General features: G+C 39.2%; 1 protein-coding gene across 1 annotated transcript in view; it reads right to left on the bottom strand.

Moving 5' to 3' along the window:
- The window catches only part of ek1 (eph-like kinase 1), a 57417-nt gene that overhangs the window by 12356 nt on the left and 26724 nt on the right, over positions 1-18337 (bottom strand). Inside the window, exons 4-11 of the mRNA XM_056738212.1 lie at positions 17635-17790; positions 17135-17488; positions 15270-15382; positions 12845-13007; positions 10881-10989; positions 3654-3721; positions 2800-2925; positions 2372-2557 (exon numbers count right to left, since the gene is read on the bottom strand). Of these exons, the coding sequence (XP_056594190.1) occupies positions 2372-2557; positions 2800-2925; positions 3654-3721; positions 10881-10989; positions 12845-13007; positions 15270-15382; positions 17135-17488; positions 17635-17790 (1275 nt within the window). The remainder of the gene's footprint in view (positions 1-2371; positions 2558-2799; positions 2926-3653; positions 3722-10880; positions 10990-12844; positions 13008-15269; positions 15383-17134; positions 17489-17634; positions 17791-18337) is intronic.

Raw genomic sequence — 18337 nt, 5'->3', positions numbered from 1 at the left:
AAAAATATGATTAAAGTAAAATTCAGTTTGCACTTATGTTAAAATTTATAAAAATATCATTATGTTTAATATTCTAATTTCTATTGTTTATTTGTATTGTATTTATATATTATAGAAGGTTTTAGCAGCAACAACAAGAAACATTATGCCATTATGTGGCCCAAACTTCCTTTAGACCTCCACAAAGAATCAACCGTTAAGTAGTTTTAATTAAAAAAAAATAATACAATGAATGTACAATATAACACAAACCGTTTTTCTGTACAAATGTTAAGCTGAAAAGTGTGTACCGTAGTTGTTAAATGCTCTTTCATCTGTAAGTCGTTTGGATACAAGCATCTGCTTGCATGTACATAGCCTTTTGTTATGAAAAAATAAATAACTGCAAAATTTTTGCAAGACCCCCTACTGTTGAAGAACATTACGCAATTATTAATAAATAAGACCCCTATATAAAAAGCACTTAGATATAAAAGCATCTTCGGATATCCCAAACTTATAATAATAATAGCTTTAACCCACCTTCTTGTTGAATACCTACATTCGTCCCCTTATAATTATGCTGTGGCAGCACAGAATAAAAAAGAAAAAATATAATTGTACTTTCTTTTCATAAAGGTTTGCTCTGCGCTGCCAACATTATAAACTATTTGAACCGAATCAAACCAAAGGCCACTATTAGCATTTCGCATGAGTAAGAGTTACCGAGAAAAAAACGTAAAGGGAGGATTAATGCTAATGTTCGTCACATTGAATATTCATGATTCCCCAAAAGCCACGTCCAATTACATGTTTGTATTATCAATATTCATGCGGCAGGCCTGAATACGGATGGTCCTTTTGTTAAAGAGCCTGTCCGCTAATCCACAGAGGTTAGAAAGCACAAAACAGATCTGGAGAGGAAATTACCACTCAGTAGTGACCAACACACCTGTTGCTTTTCAAACAAAGACAATGGGAGCCTTGAAACCCACACAATAGCAGTTGAAAACTCAATAAAATAGCAAATTTAAGCTGGGTTCGGTGGAGCTATTCTAATCACAGCCTGCATTAGCATTCCTACTATCATCTTGGAGCAGTAAGCATCAATTTCAGGTGCTCTAGAGAGGTTTTACAGACAATGTAATAGTGCACGTACAAGATGCCCTCATAAATAGCAAAGATTCAAACAGAACAGTGAAAATGACAGCTTTTTTCCAACTTGCTTGAAACAACTAAGCATGTCGATGTATTTATATAAGCCCTTTCCACAGATGTTATCACATCTGCTATGCTAATTCACAATGATAAAGCACACGAGAAAGTCAACGGCAGATTTTCATACCACATTTGCATGCTAAAGAAGAAGGGGAAGAAAATCACAGATTAAAAATCCATTACAATCAGTGTTGGATAAATTACCCTGCAAAAGTAATTTATTATTAGTTACTAATTACATATTCAATAGTGTAATTAGATAACTGTACAAAATACTCTCACCAAAAAGTATTTAAATACTTATTACTAATTACTTTCTATATCCTACAACGACCTTGATTAGAATTGATTCAAGGATAGACATGACAGGGCTTATTAAATTCATTCAATTAATAAATAACTCCTTAAATGATTCTTATTAACTGACCAAAGTATACAAATGTGAGAAGGATGCATAAAGCATACACATTAAAGTTAGACTTTTAATTTTGATGTCATTTAGACTATTGAATAGATTAACAGTATATAGTTTAATTACATCAGAAGTAACTAATAACATTACAGAAAAATAAGAGTAATCCCTTACTTTACTTTTCAAGGAAAAAGTAATTAAATTAAAGTAACTAATTACTTAGTAACTAGTTACACCCAACACTTAATATTTCAATTAAACTAATATTTAATATATGCTGTTTTGTATTTGCTGAAGATGAGACCGTAAGATCATGTATTTATGTGAGGAAAAAAAAGGCATCTCACATAGACCCAGCATATGTTGTAGATTGTGTCATATTTACATTTACATTTATGCATTTGGCAGACGCATTTATCCAAAGAGACTTACATTGCGTTAACCTATACATTTATACTTAGGTATGTGCAATCCCCAGGATCGAACCCACAACCTTGCGTTGTTAACGCAATGCTCATACCACTGAGCTACATGAACGTGAAACGTGAACCAGTATTTCCACAAAAATTTTTTAAACCCCACTCAAGTACCTACTATGTGGGACCCATGAGGAAATCTGATTCATAAAAAGACTGGCTTAATCACCTGCCTAGGGTTTAGTGCTAGTTTAATTTAGAAACTATTAAGTCATGTGAAATCTTGTGTGAGGTTCTCATGATGATATAAAAACAGCATGTGTGTATGTGTAGGATAAATTCTCACATCTGGTGACGACTCCTTCCAGTCTGATGATGTTGGGATGGTCAAACTGGCCCATGATACTGGCCTCACTCAGGAAGTCTCGTCTCTGCTGCTCTGAATATCCGGCTTTTAGGCTCTTGATGGCCACCTGGATCTCCCTCTTGCTAGGCAACCTCAGACGCCCACTGCACACCTCTCCAAACTCACCTGGGTATACACAGCTTGTTAAAACATGAAATCTACGCACAATGCCTTGTTACATTGCTTTCATCCAGTCAGAGATTGAGGTTATTTTGCATGAATTGCTCAAACAATATATTCAGCATTCCTGTCAAGCAACTAATTCCCTTGAATTTTATTCAGATGGGACGACAAGAATTTTCCTCCAGATCCAACAAAAGATGCCGGTCCAGGAACATCTGTACACCATGCTGTTTGTTTTGACTCACCGGCCCCGATAACTCTCTCGATTCGGATGTTGTTGACTTCAATCTCTTTGGCGAAATCTCGCACAGCCTGGTTTGGGTCTTCGTACGTGTGCGGGTGAATGTACGTCCGGGTTTCAGGAAGCTTGACTGCATTGCAACGGTAACGAAAACAGTAGGTTTGTCACTATATTTACTAAGAATGAACCATCCATTTTCCTAAAAGAGGGGGAGCTACATTTTCAACCCCATTAAACATTGTCTTTGGCGGGCAGGAAGTGTCATTAGAGAAAACACACATTAGGCAACTAGAGCGATCGGGGACATCATTTATCAGCGCAGAGAGCCGCAGAGACTCTAACCGATAACTAGAACGCTTGCTGGAAAAACATGCATCTTCTTTATCCATTCAGACAGAACTGTGTGCCGTAAGGCTGGACAAAAAGAAATACCAGCCCATTTGTTGAGATCATTTCTAACCATCTATCTAAGTGTTTGATGAATTACATTAGATATTGTGACCGAGAGCATTTAGAAGCAGCTGTGGGTGCACGCAGTACCTAGAGCTCTGAGGAATAGTTCATCTGCTCGACTCAAATCTCTGTCTGGTCTTTAAATAATAGTAATACATGGGCTTTGAAAACATGGAATATGATGTTTAACTAGGTGTTTGTAAACCGAAACTTTCTCATTAAATGTAATTGAATTGAAAAAAAAAAACAGTACATGCTTCCGAATTTCGTTGTGTTTCAAGATGAAACACAAGTCATACGGTTTGGATTATTTTAAGGAAGAGTAAATGACAAATTGTACTTTTTCTTTTATGACAACGTTCGAAAAGGGATTTCTTATGCAGACTCAAATAACGCATACATTACCTCGTCCATGCTGAAACTGCATTTTTTCTTCCTCTGGGTCTTGCTTTGCCTTAATGTATCCACAGCGCCTGAAACAATGGTATATCAATAAGCACAAAAACACAGACCAGCACAACAGAACAAAGTGTGATTCACATGCATAAATTGAACAACAATTTCCCCTGACAAAGAAAACAGAGCGCAGAATGAAATCTACAGCGGTCTGGTCTGGCTATATATATTCTTCTTTCATCTTTTTACAATGTAGTTTAAACATTATGTGCCTTGAGAGTCCATTTCTCTACCCTGCGTGTGGAAATTCACTGCTCTAATCCTCTCTTTAGCACCAGTTCATGCCACAGAAAAGGAAAATACAATCCAGACACCTCTGACTTATCATTAACTACATCATTCCTCTCACACTGGGACCATGAATAAGGAAATAACGCAGATAATGAATATTCCAATACACCGGGGAGGAAAGGTGGTCGACGTATTACTGATTATTATGTTCATTATTCATTTAATCCTCTTTGTGACACACACACGTCTTTAACAGAACATGCCAACAGCTTTAACAGATTGCCAAAAAATGTGATGGCAAGTACTGCCTAACTATAGTAATTATACGGTGTGTAGAAATGAGGACGATCCAGACAAGATCCATTTGGAGGATGTCAGGGGGACATCTATTGACTGGCAGCTCGGCTGGGGACCAGGTGGATTAAAAAGAAATGAAAAAAGTTCTGCCGTACATCTGTTCCGATGGGACCATGAGCTCAACAAAAGAATATCCACTCATCAAATGTATTGAAATGCATGACAAAAGAAATAAATGAAAAGAATAGAAAAGTAGAGTTTACTTAAAGAATGAGCTGAGATTCAATAAAAAATTATTAGAGCAGCACTGTGAGTGGTTTATGTTTTATGAAAGACATTGGCACAATTTCTGCCAATTTTGCATACTTCTGCACTTTACACAGATTGGTACACTTAGCAAATCATGCATATTTCCAAATACAAGCTGTATATCATTCAATTTATAATTTGTGATTTTGTAAGCTTTGACCGACACCATAACACTGTCATTGAGTTGAAGCCTATTTTTTTTACAATGACCGGTTACAAGTAAGTATTCAATTGGCACAATTTCAAATTACAATTTGAGATTTACACTTACATAGAGTTAAAAAAATAAACGATTTTTTTGAGTCATGGCTACCCAGCTTCCCCGTAAAGGCCAAGAGTGCTTAAATACCAAATTACCCTAAAAAACATCAACTGCCCTTCAATCAGATCTCTAATCAAGCTCGCAATACTCTCGCAGCAGCTGCAGTGAACGATCAAATGCCAGTCTTCACAGTATTTTGCTTCAAGTATTGATTTTATACACAGTTAACAATGCTAATCAATAGAGGACACCGAGTGCATCCTTCAAGAGCTTCAGCGTGTTGAGCTGCCCCTGAAGCGGTCGCATCATCGGGGCCCGAGGCCGTGGCGAGAGCAGACCTAGGGGTCTATTACATAATAGAAAAACTGCTGGGTTCATTCATGTCCGCTTTAATCCGGTCTGTTGCGTCTCCCTACGGAGCTGCGGGGGGTAAATCTTTCTTTTCAGCCCCGTCTGGTGGGGGGTTTAGGGGTACATGTGCGTTGTTTCCTCTCTGCTGCTCTTAATGAGACCGGGGGTCTCGAGAGAGACCCCACCTGTTCATCAGCCACCCACACGCCCTTAAATAAATGCCGGAGGCCCGTCCAGCATCTGTGTGCAGGTACAAGTCCCCTACCCCTCCGGACTTAAACTGGCGCATGTGCGACATGCACGGGCCATTAAGTGGAACATGCTCACGCAGGGGCACAGGGTTTCGTGGGGTATGGAGGAAGTGGGCCGCATGTCTGAAGCATGTGGTAATCAGGAAAAGTAAATCGACCCCTCCCGAAAAAGACATGTTTGCTCTCTAACCTTCCCTGTTGTCCCTTGAGGTGCCGCAGACTGATACCAACCCCTCGCACCTGCTGTACCGCAGCTCGGCGCGCTGATGAAACACTTCCCTCGCTGCGGGACGCCCGGGAGGCTTCTAAAGTGAAGTGTGATCCCACCCTTCAACTTCCCTGTCACTTACGCCGGGGGCTGTGAGTGCGCTCATTTAAATGTAATATGCACAAGGTGCATATTTGCATGTTCCTTTTTAGCGCAGAATCTTTTAAAACACGGCAGACTAGTGTGCAATTAACACATTTTCAACTCGGAAGCATTCCTGAAATCCCTTTTGTGTGCTGATAAAGACGTCGTACAGCCCTACACCGCTGAAAGCCTTTTGTCTCTGACCCAGTTTCTTTCTTCTCCTCTTCTGTCTTTTCTTCGCTCTCACAGTGTGTATCTGCAGGTGACGTGCCAAGGTGCTGTATTTGCCGATATGGTGTTGTTCTCCTTCTCTGAATGTGTGTGTGTTTAAAAGAGGGATGCCGAGTGTCTCTTAAACTGCACTGCAAAAAATGACTTTCCTACTTGCTATTTTTGTCTTGTTTATCCAGTACAAATGTCTAAAAATTCTTGAATCAAGATGCCTTTTCTTGATGAGCAAAATTACCTTAGAATCTTAAGCACAAATTCACTCAAATGTCATCTTTTTCTCTAAAAAGCAAGACTTATTTTTTTAGGTCATCTTGCTCATCAAGAAAATGCACCTTGATTCTAATTTGTTTTATACATTTGTACTGGAAAACAAGACAAAAACACTAAGTAAGAAAGTCATTTTTTGCAGTGTGTCTGTCCTTTCTGCAATAAATACAAAACATTAAATAACAAGTTCCCTAATTTGGCATTTACCAAACCTTTGAATTTAAGGCAACTTACACATATATAAACATCTTTAAAAATTGTTGTGTGTCGGTACAAAATATTAATATAGCTTTCCAAACATTCTTCGATATTAAAAGGAAATTCTGTCATTATTTGCTGACCCTCTTGTCATATCAAACCTGTTATATTGAAGATATTTTGAAGGATGTGCCTAACCGAATAGCGACGGTACCAATTCACTTCTTTTCTATGGACACAAAATCAATGCAAGTCAATGGGTACCGCCGTAGATTAGTTACCGACATTCTTCTAAATATATTCTTTTGTGTTCTGCAGAAGGAAGAAAGTCAAAAAGTTTTGAAACAACATACATGAAGAGATGGAAAACTAAGATAGTCAAAATCTATCAAAAAAAATCTGACAAGAATCTAGGGAAATATTTGGAAATCTATATTAAAATATATTTTTGAACACTAAATCAAAATCATTTTTTGGAGGACAAAACATCTAAAAGAGTAAAAATCTTACTTCACTTCTGCTCTCAATTTGAAGCTCTGATCTTTAAAATGACCAGATTCAGAACATCAGCCTTGAGAAATATACTAGATATCATTAGACAGAGACATCATAAGACTTCTAACTGGTTTTCCAGATCCTTAACATAAGATGATGAGGTGTGAACATAAAACATTAAAAGCATGACTCTTTAATGAGACCTCTCTGTCCTCTGACCCTTAAACTAGTTCATTACATAATGATCCTCCATTTCATTGAGCTAATGAGTTAATGCAGCCTCCAGCAGTGTCTTGACATCTGATCAGCCCGCAGTGGATGACCGACAAGCCAACCCCAAGTTTTGGCTGCCTCAAAAACATCTCAACCCTTTGGCATGGTCAATACATCCTAGCAGGGTGGCACGCACCACAGAACAAAATTCAGCTGTTTAGACGCCCTTACCATGTACCAGTTCTCCTAGAGGCAATGCTAATTTGCCACAGCTCACCGAAGCATGAATTTTATCTAGTAAAACTTCAAACAAGAGTTGAAGCCTCTGTGAGGCTGGTCGATGGCGTATTATCGATTTCTGGCCAGTTTTCAGAGCCTGTTGAGATCTACAACAAGGACGTATTGATGCATTTCACAAACATAAACAACACAACAAACATCTAATTTATAAACGTTAGTCAAACACGGGCAATAGATTTCCAGCCATTCAACATCTGGTCCAATAAAAATCATCTGAATCAAAAGCACTTTTAGAACCGACAGCCGTTTCAAAAGCAACGACTCCAACAGTTTATTCATTTTGCTAATTGAAGAAAAAGGGATGTCATGGATGCTACAGCCTGCATATTCATGTATATATCATCCACCTATATATACTAGAATGTGCCGATGACATGTCTGAACACATCTACGGCAGGCCCACCATCAAACCCAACCCTGGACCGCAATAAAAATTCTGACTGAATCACTGCCGTGTACCGAAAGCGAGATATTCATGTGTTAGACGGGGAGGCATCTCTGCTGAGAAAGGCAGGGAAATAGTCCAGGTGGAACTATCTAGAAAAAATAAGCATGAAACCAACCACGGTCACTTAAGCATTTCAGAATGGCATGATAATTCTGGTTCATGTGTGCAGTTGCACATATTGACATATTTCTTTTTCAGACATGTGTACAAATAGACAGAACGATTGTGAGCTGGATAAGGTGGACTGTACGGTTCCTAAGGGTTATGAAGGAAATGCCACAATTCAATCAAACAAAATTAATGAAACGGTCCTTCTGTCTTCAACATTATGTTGAAAAACAAATATATTTTCCAACCTATATACAGGAAATACAGAATGTATTGTTATGCCACACCACGGCAAAGTGGCACACGGCACTTCTATACTCCGCTGCTTCATTTCAAACTATTTTTCTTCTTAATGCTGGTTTTCCGGACAAAACAAGTGTTCAAAACTAGCGCAGATGAAGAGACTGCACCTTTTTGTTCCAGGGTACATTTTGTATATTTTCTGTAATGATGCCTGCCATCCAAACTTTATTACTCTGGGCACAATTTTCTGTTTGTATTATTTGATACAATTGAATAATTGACTCGGTCATTAAGATTTAAACGAGTCCCATGAAATAATCAACTGTCAGAGAGCAGCTGCTAAATTGTTTACTGCTTTATTAGTTGCAAATGTGTTTTGTTACACGAATCATCATTTTTCTCCATGTGCCAGAAAAAAGACCACCAAAAGCTTCCTAACACAACACACACACACAGAACCAGACCGATCAGAAATGAAATGACCGCTCTCAAGAAATTCAATACACCTTCTTGAACCATTTAATGTGATAACCAACAATCAATTTATCATTTCTGCAGTAAAAGGCCGTGCGGCTTCAAGATTTCATCATTAAACTGCAATAGTTTCATCCAGCATGGCGTTAGCGAATGGTCTGGTAGTCGTCCAACAGCACATAAAGGGAATCGCCTGAAGTCTTCAGCTCTGCTCCATTTTCACTGCTGGCATACGAGGCTTCTCAGACTTGCAAATGTGCACGTCCACGGTTAGCAGGCACCTGTTTGAGGTACTGGAGCATCTGTCATCATGCCGGAACGTTTCAGAGGAACAATCAAGTGGATCTTAAGTTTTGAACATGTATCTGGAAATGCAATTAAAATGCAAGATGCAAGCCGAAAACGGGAGGAAAAAAACAAAAACAAATGAGTACCATCTGCCAACACCTTCAAGCAGCCAATCAGATCTGTTTTTCATCAAGTGCTTTAAATTTGGCCGACTACAATCTTTGCCAGCTCAACTGAGTACAAAAAAACAAAGACAAAGAACATGCCTTCAAATTCCTTCAACTAACTTTAACTTTGGTGTGTTAACTGATAAGAGCTGGCACCCCTTTTGAATAATGAACTTTTCAAGTATTTCATTAAAAAAATGACTGGAATGAATAGATGAGTTCACCCAAAACTGAAAATTCTGTTATCCTTTACTCACCCTCTTCTGTTGCTTAAAAGAAAAACCTTAAAACCGACGGCGGTATGATTGGTTTTGTATTTATACGATAGAAGTGAATGGATAGCGCCAATGTTCGGTTACCAACATTCTTTAAAATATCTTCCTTTATATTCCGCCAAAAAAAGTCATACAGGTTTAAAATAACATGAGGGTTTGTAAATGACGACAGAATTTTCATTTTTGGATGAACCCTCACTTTAACTCACAACATCTTGCCTACATTATTCCCACTAATAACGAAGGTTCACTTCATACAAAACTCTTGTTACATTTTAAAGCTCAGTAAAGAAATCAGGAATTAATATTATAAACTCTAAAAACGCTTTACGCATTTTGAAAGCAGTCTAAAGAACCCAGCTGGGTATTGTGAACTTAATACCCTGTTACTGTAAGTCTATGTAACAAACCAGTGCCATGGCAATAACTGCATGGAATGAAAGTTTAGTTTCACACTGCAAGCATGTCATACAAAATCAGTTTCAAGCCTGTTTTTATTGCATCCTAGAGGGTCTTCCCACCAGCACTCGCAAGTACAGAACACAGGAGAGGAAAACTGTGGCGACACAAAGGTTCTGGCTCGCAGGCATTAACTTGGCCTACATGACACATCCTACGGGACCTCTCTGTCACAGTGCATTATGGGTTACAAATTGCAAAGCAGACTGAAATCTCATTCTGTGTTAGAACAAACTGTATCATATAGCATCCAATAGTCCAGAGATGTCTACTATATCACTCTTTTATTCTTCATAAGCACTTCCTGAGCGACAGAGGAAATATAACAATCTAAAGAATACTGTCCAGCACACCCACCTACGCTCAGCTCATGAGTCATTGAAACCTGACCATTACTTGTCGTTGAGAGTGTTTTTTTTTTGCTTTCCTCTGATCCACTCTTTCCTTTCATTTCCATTTCATTAGACCCCTCATTTCCAGCCGTACAAACGCTCCAACTCTTCTTTCTACTGACATGTGTGCGTGTGTGTGTGTCTCTCTCTCTTTCTCTCAAGTGTCTCCTTTCATCTCTATAGATTTTGCTGTGCAATCAAAGGGCCCAACAATTTTGTGTCCTTTTGATTTTGTGTAAATAGAAACATGCAAACATATAAGAGCATACACAACCAAACAACCGCGTTACAACATCTCTTGTGGCCGATTCTGTCTGTTTGTATTTGCGATTGCTCTCTGATTAAATGAAACACACTTGGTTGAACTTTCATATAAATTTGTAACAAGCCAGATTAGCACTGTTTTTTGTTCCGAATATGCGCAGCCAGAAGCCAATAACTGCATTGTTTCCTTTATGACTCAGTATAATTCCATTCAGGTTTTTCCTTGTATAGAAGATTGTATAGTTAATGACTGATTCTACGAGAAGAAAAAGATTAGAGAAGACATGTAAATGATTCTTACCGTCCACTCACGACAAAACAAGCCACCAGCAAGACCAGTAGGACTGCACCACCAGCAACAGAAATAGCCAGAATAGTCTGCTGGTTGGGGTCTCCGACCGCCAACATGTCTGAGAAACAGAAAGAGAAGTTGATATTTACCAATATGATTTACAATATGATTTTACCAATAATTCAGCACAATAAATCACATTTCGGTCTTTCAACTAATATGAATTTATAAAAACTATACAACAAGCTGTATTAATAAAATGTATAATTTGTTTTCATTATATAAACTTAAAACCTAAAAATTATATAATAATTTCCTTCCGTTTAATTTTGTTAAAGGGGGCATGAAACAGTGTTTCTTGCATTTTGACGTGCTGGATTTTCAGGCTTAACATGGTCAACTTGTTAAAAAACGAGTTGGACGTAGTATTTCTGGTCTTGATAAACTCTCCCAGCACTCCAACTTATTGGAGCAATTCTCCCAGAAAAGGCCATCAAGGCGAAGAAAATATCCTACCCACACGCCAACCGTCGAGCGAGACCCGCTTACCATCAAGATTGGCTGCGCTGCGTCAAGATTGGCTGCGCAGGGGGCCTGCAGCTGCAGCTTATTACTCTAGCGATGTTTGTTCATGGCATTTCAGTGATGGATGTCATATAAACGGTGGTTATAGCGCTGGATTAGCAGATCGTTTAAAACTGATAGACGGAGCGGTCCCAGCGCTAAAATATGCCGGACATGAACCGCGTGCAGTGAGTGAAACGGAGTCAAATGTCTGTGTTTTGCTGGCAATTGGTGCGTACGTGGACAACACAAACTTCTAGTGAATCAACAGTTATGCAGGGATAAAGGCTACTTAGGAGGAGGTCGTATTTGTGATCAAACCAAATACTCTTTGTAGATACGAAGTATGCAATACTGCTCTATAGGTACTCAAGATTAATACCAGATTGGCAGAAACTGTGTGTGTTATGGCAGCTTTAAAGCTGGAGTAAGCACCATATGACATGACACAATACCATTCTGGTGTTGACAACTAGCCATCTATGTTTGTTAACATTAAACTATGGCAGTGTTAAAAAACAATATCCTAAACTCTCGAAAGCTGTAGGAAAAAAAATACGATGGTCCAAGCAACCATGGTTATATCGTCACAAGCGACAGCCACTGCCATCACTTACGATGTGTTATCACAAACAAAAATATACATTATTAATGTGTTTTCAGTACAAAATCAAATGGAACGGATGTCAACTGAGCTACAGTAAATCTCTAGAGAAGGTGCTGTAAAAATAAAAAAGATTTAAGAAAGCGTCTCTCGCTAATTATGCACACAAAATAGTGGCATGTACCATATGGTACGGAAACTACGAGACAAACAACGGGGCATCTGCCGACTCTCAGATGACACTTCCACACTTCAGAGGAACGCTGACAGAACATCTACATGTTCAGACTTCAAACATTTCAGCAAAAAAGAGGAAACTACAGTGTGCGAGGATCTTCGCCGTCTCAGGGGATTAATTGAGCGTGTTCACACGTATGAATATTTCACAGCCTCTTTCTATGCGCACAGTGGATTGGAAATTCAATCTGCTCTGTGTAAAGGAGAAATTGATGGAAATGACACAGGTTAGGGTTTGAACGAAAGCAAAACCCAATTCCAGAGTGGCCTTAAAATGTAAAAATATTCAGCTGTAAAGGTGATTGTAAGAGGTTTGGTGACACAAGCATGTTTATAAATTTAAAAGGGATCTGAGATTTGATAGGACAGTTCGTCCAATCAGATTTTTATATACATCTATAGATCAAGATCCATTCAGAACATTTGGACCGGTTGACAAAAAGACCCAAATACTGGCGACAAAAGCGTGATAACTTCACTGTTAGATTTTAAACCTAAGAACCATTTCTAGAGAGACTGGATGGTTTATGAAGGTATACGCCAGGGATTTGGTGGTTTCTTCACTTACCTTCATGCCGTGTCTCCAACTCTATCTCCCCCCTGTAGTTGCCATAGCCACCATCTGTACGGGCTCGAACCCTGAAAACGTACGTGGTTCCTGGCTTGAGTCCGTCCACCGTCATGCTGTTTGATTTGGTCTTCAGCACTGTATAGTTCTGATCTTGTTGGTTCTAAAGCATGCAACAAATACAAAAGGAAGTTTTTGTTTCACTGTAAAAACCATGCTTAAGTAAAATATGGACAAACCCAAGGGCTGTGTTCAAATAAGGGCTGTCACGATATTGGGTTTTTACTACGTGGTTATTGTTGTCAAAAGCTTTCCGGTTGCGATTTTATCAAGGTATGTATTTAAAAATTAACAAATAATGTTATCCATTAAGTCAACTTTTCATTTTGTTTACTAATCTGATGCTGAATTGTTTACAATATTATTATATGTGTAGAATTTACACGGCATCAAAAATCATGATTTTTTTATATCATGGTAATTAACAATACCGGCATATTGACACTAGTTCAGATTAACCTATGCTGTTTTGTTACAACCCATGGTTGGGTTAATATAAACATTTTAAACCAGTTATTTTAAACAAGAGGCTGGGTTTGTCTATATCTCACACAACCACTTGCTAAAACAACACAGCATTTTTAGAGTGAAAACACTTTTTTTTCCAAGCGACTTACAAGGCATTTTAGGGACATCATACAATTTATGTGAGTGTTCGACTCAACCGAGCCCCCTTAACCCAGTGTGAAGCTCAATCTCTATCACAACCTAAAAAATCCCTTGTGGTTGTAAAACCAAGACCGAATCATCCATAATAGATTTGGCTAACATTCAGCGAAACAAATGAAGAACCCGAGAACAAAGCATGCAGATTGGATTCACATCAGTCAATTGCCAATTAGCAATTCGCTCGGATGGCTTCCCTGGAATTTAGTGCTCAGTCAAGCAGCTCTCACCAATTGCTAAACACAATGCTTTTCACCAAGTCTGATGAACTCCAAAGAAACAGCAGATTTCAGCATTTTTAGACACCTAACAGCGGCTTCAAGTAACTGGAATTTATCCAGATAAATTCTATTAATCCTATTGACTGGGAGTTGTCGCCTCATTGTCCAATTCCCATTCTCTAGCCCTACAGAGAATTCCATACGTGTTAATATTTCACGGCTTATTGATATCTGTGTTGTTTCGTGTAAGCCATTCGCTAAAGAGGCACACAGGGAGAACTAGCGTTCCGGGCAGGAACGCCACACCCTGAGAAAGAGGGATGGCTATATTTCCTCTGGTGCTATTAAATCTAATATGGGACAAACAGACAGCATCAAACGGATCATGGACACAGCGGCGGCCAAGACTGTCCATCTGTGTGCTCCATCTAAAAGCAACATAGCCCATAATCACCCGAATAAATCATAATAATTACCAGTCACCCTGTCTGCCACACAGACCAATAATGCGGTACAGGAGGGTGTCAACAAAAGATGTGAGTGACTAAAAGCATGAAATCACTTACTTTACAGCTAGCATGAATGATGTCTAAAGCTCTTTTGGTACTCAACGTTTTAGATTTGGATTGACTGTTCACGTTGTCGTGTTCACATTTTGGGTAGTAATAAAATTGGATTTGTTTGTATAGATGTGTATGGTATTGATTACGATTAGGGCAGTCACTATTATGTAATATTGCTGCAAATTAATTGTCCAATAAATAATTGTGATTATGGCAATTAATTGCCTGTTTTAATACAATTAATTGTTAGACAAATTGTAATTTGTTGTGTGCTTAATTCCTAAATTACATATCGCTGCTGTCCTCCTGAAATCTCCATATTTCATGATTTGTATCAGTCACCCTTTATGTTTGTCACTGGGTTTTACAAATTTCTTTCAAATTAAAAGTATTAAAAAGTGCTTATCAACTTTGACAACATGATATTTTTCTATGTTTCTTCCATTTCATGAAAAACAGCAAATTTGGACATTCGAAAAAACTATCACTTTAAAGTGAAAATTATTCAATAGTGATTATTTCATAATTGTGACATAATAACTTTTGTAAAAGTAATACATCTGAAAGTGCTTTTTTGTGTTGTTCTGCTTTATGTTCGGCAAACGTTTGATTTTCTATCTAAACAAAGCGCATATGTCACATGCTTACATAACATCACACATATGTGTTCTGGAAATAATGTCATCAAGCAAAAATGTGACAAGTCCGAAGGGTTTCCGGGAGGCACTCAATGTCCATGAATAATAATTGAGTCCAAACAGAGCCTGTCCCTGTTAACATTACAGCTTCTCCCGGGGGTCTGATGAAAGTCTCTGTGCCATATGCCCAATCAGAGCAGAAAAGACCCACAGAGAGGCAAAAGGTCACCAAGATGATGTTGTTAGTGTGCGCTTGAGAAAGACCACGGCTACTAACCTTTTCATAATAGGTGACCTCGTATTCCACCACAGTCCCATCAGAAGGTTCCGGACCCCTCCATGCCAGCGTTACACTGTCAGTGCCCTTTCTTTCCTTTAAGATGACACTTACTGAAAGAGAGAAAGAGAGGATGATGAATCGAGATTGATCTTCTATGTAAAAGAGGATAAATTGCACTTCTAATTAAAGAGTATGAGAGGCCTGGCGAGGCAAACGAGCGTCTTCTCTTTTTTGGGAGCGATAAATTATTCCGCGTTGGCTGTAATTTTCACTCTTCACTACATAGCTGGCAAGGAGCCAGAGTACCTCGCATGTCTGTTTGTACGGCGGTGGTACTCTCGCCCGCCCTGAGCCGACAGAGAAGCAGAGGTGCTAATGATGGTGTCAGATTGTGAGTACAAACGAGGGCCTCCCGTTTCGGGCCCCAGCAGCTCGTGATGAATGAAGGAGCTGACGTTTCGATCTTTAATGAGCTGTGCGAGCAAGAAGCGTAAAATACTTAACCGTGCAATACTCGAATATGCCTTACAGCGCTTACGTGACACTGTGAACCGGAGTACACAAACAAACACTTTGTGATAAACAAACAGATTCGCTGACACTTCAACATTGGTTTGCGTCAAAGACAACCTCAGGCTTTAAATCGCTGTATTGAGTTTAAAAGGCCACAGATATCTTATATAACAGGGAATGTGACACGCTATGCAATACAGAATGCTTTTACATTTGAAGGCGATGTGATGGTATTGTAACACACACATCTGATGCGGCAGATTTGTATTTACACATTTTACAATTGTCTTTATCCAAACGTACAATGCAATGTATAAGCATTATTTCATTATGTGTGTTTCCTACCAAACCCATTACCTTTAGTGCTAACCCAGTGATCTACGAATTCGCTACATATTCAAACTAGTAAAACATGCCTTTTACTTTCTGTCTGTCCTTTATAAAGTCACATATCTGTCAACGCTATTTGATGTATTCATGTGATGTTGTGTTACTTCACACTTTGCATTTATAAATATTCAGTGTGCTATAAATCACACCTGCTGATAAAAAACGTGCGGCAATAACCTCATCCCACAAAACACGAAAATACAACCACTACATTTTCCAAGAGCTCTCGACACATGGCAAACAGTCTCTTGAATATTTGAAGCGGCGTGGACCAGAGGCCAAGCACTCGAAATGTAGGCCAATCAGAGTGACATACACCTCTAGCTGTCCACGCCTCCGGTGGCGTTACCACGGTTACAGCACTGTCAGTACTCATAAGAGAGAGGCTGTTGATCTAGGCATCCTGAGCGACTCTCCTCTTGGACTCTCTGATGCTCGCTCTTGTTTGCTCGCTCGCTCTGTCTTTGTCTCTAATTCTTGCTCGCCCGTTTTGTGTTGATGAGGACCTGAATCATACTATACTACGGATGAGAAGAGCCATTTCCTCCTCTCAACCAATGAAAGGCTTTGAGGCGTTAAATGAGCGTGGGTTTAAAGGTCACACGAGTACGCACTCGAAGCACAGCAAGCCCGCGTAACGTTAAATATAAGAAAAGGATATGAGATTTATTGTGACTGAAGCCTTAGAGATTTCACAGCATGGGAGAGATAAATGTGTAACATACGGATGTTTAAAGATGACGTGTAGGACTTTCAGCGCCACATTAACCCGCAACCTTAAAGCGTACATACATCAATTTCACGAATCGTGCCATATCACGTGTAACAGACATGAAAAGGCCAAATAAGGAAAAAATACTGCATGTCCTTGTAAAATTGTTGCTGACATTTACTGCCCTCCTATAAGATGAAACATCCTTCCTAGAGAAGAAAAAGAATTGAAACGGGTGTCATCTCACCTGTCTGACTGGTGGTTACGTTCACCAACACCAACTGGCGAGGACTGGGGCTGAGATCCGAGACTCCATTAAGGGCTTCTATACTGAAGGTGTAATTTGTGTGGGGCTGCAGTTCTGTGATGAGAACTCTGGGATGCATCAAGCCAAACTGCCTCGGGTTGAAGCGTGGACCGTTTCCGCAGGGCATGCATCTCTCGCCGTCTCGACCGGCACTGGTTTCACCCGAGCACTTCTTGCAGTGAACACTGTAGGTGACATCTCCACGGCCACCGCTGTCACGAGGAGGACTCCATTCGAGGGTAACCGCCGTCTCGTTCACCATGGAAACCGGGTTGCCGGGCGCTGAGGGCGGCCCTGGTTAATGTGCACATAAACCACAGCAATTGTAAACTTACACAGTTATCATGCACTGTATAACCCATAAGTATCCATTACAATCATTATTTTTCTAAATGAAACAAAACATAAAATTTTGGGGCAATTATGAGAGCTCGGCTTACTCGTGCAAGGCATAGAGCGCGGGTCCATCTCTGCCCTGTAAAAGCCTCTTTCACACACACATTCGGATGCCTTGTCCTGATGGGAGTAGCTGTGTGGGGGACACTTTACACAGAATGCATCCATCGCAGAAGCTTTGTAGAAGCCTGACCGACATGCTATCGAATAGAAAGAAATGGAAAACGATGTATTTGGGAGCACATATCATCTAACTTAAATGTAACAAACTGGTGAGTTTGTGAAATAGATACACAAAAAAAGATTTTCAACACATGGTTGGGTCAAAAAGGGACAAATCCACCTACAATCTTATGTCTAGAACCCTAAGGTTACAATTGCCATTTTAGCTCTAGATGAGAAGAAAAATGAAGAGACAAGATGAGAAAAACTGAATTGAGATGATAAGACATGAAGAAACATGAGGAAAAGAGGTAAGAAAAAAGAAAGTGAGACAAGGAGAAAAGATGAGGTGAGAAAAGAAAAAAAACATGAGAAGAGATGAGGAATAAACTACACTGAGGCATATAGAGAAGCGACAAGATGACAGGAGAATAAAACTAAATGGAGACATGGAGTAGAGTGACAAGACGAAAAGAGAAAAAAAACTAAATGAAGTCGAGAAAAGTTGAAGTGGAAAAGTTAAACAAAAAAATGTGATAACGCAAAAAGAGAGGACAGACCAAGAAACAAGAAGAGATGGGACAA

Source organism: Triplophysa dalaica, chromosome 23 (genome assembly GCF_015846415.1).
Source record: "Triplophysa dalaica isolate WHDGS20190420 chromosome 23, ASM1584641v1, whole genome shotgun sequence".
Classification (NCBI taxonomy): Eukaryota; Metazoa; Chordata; class Actinopteri; order Cypriniformes; family Nemacheilidae; genus Triplophysa; species Triplophysa dalaica.
Note: the sequence above shows the minus strand (reverse complement) of the source record. Positions and strands in the feature narration are given on the sequence as shown.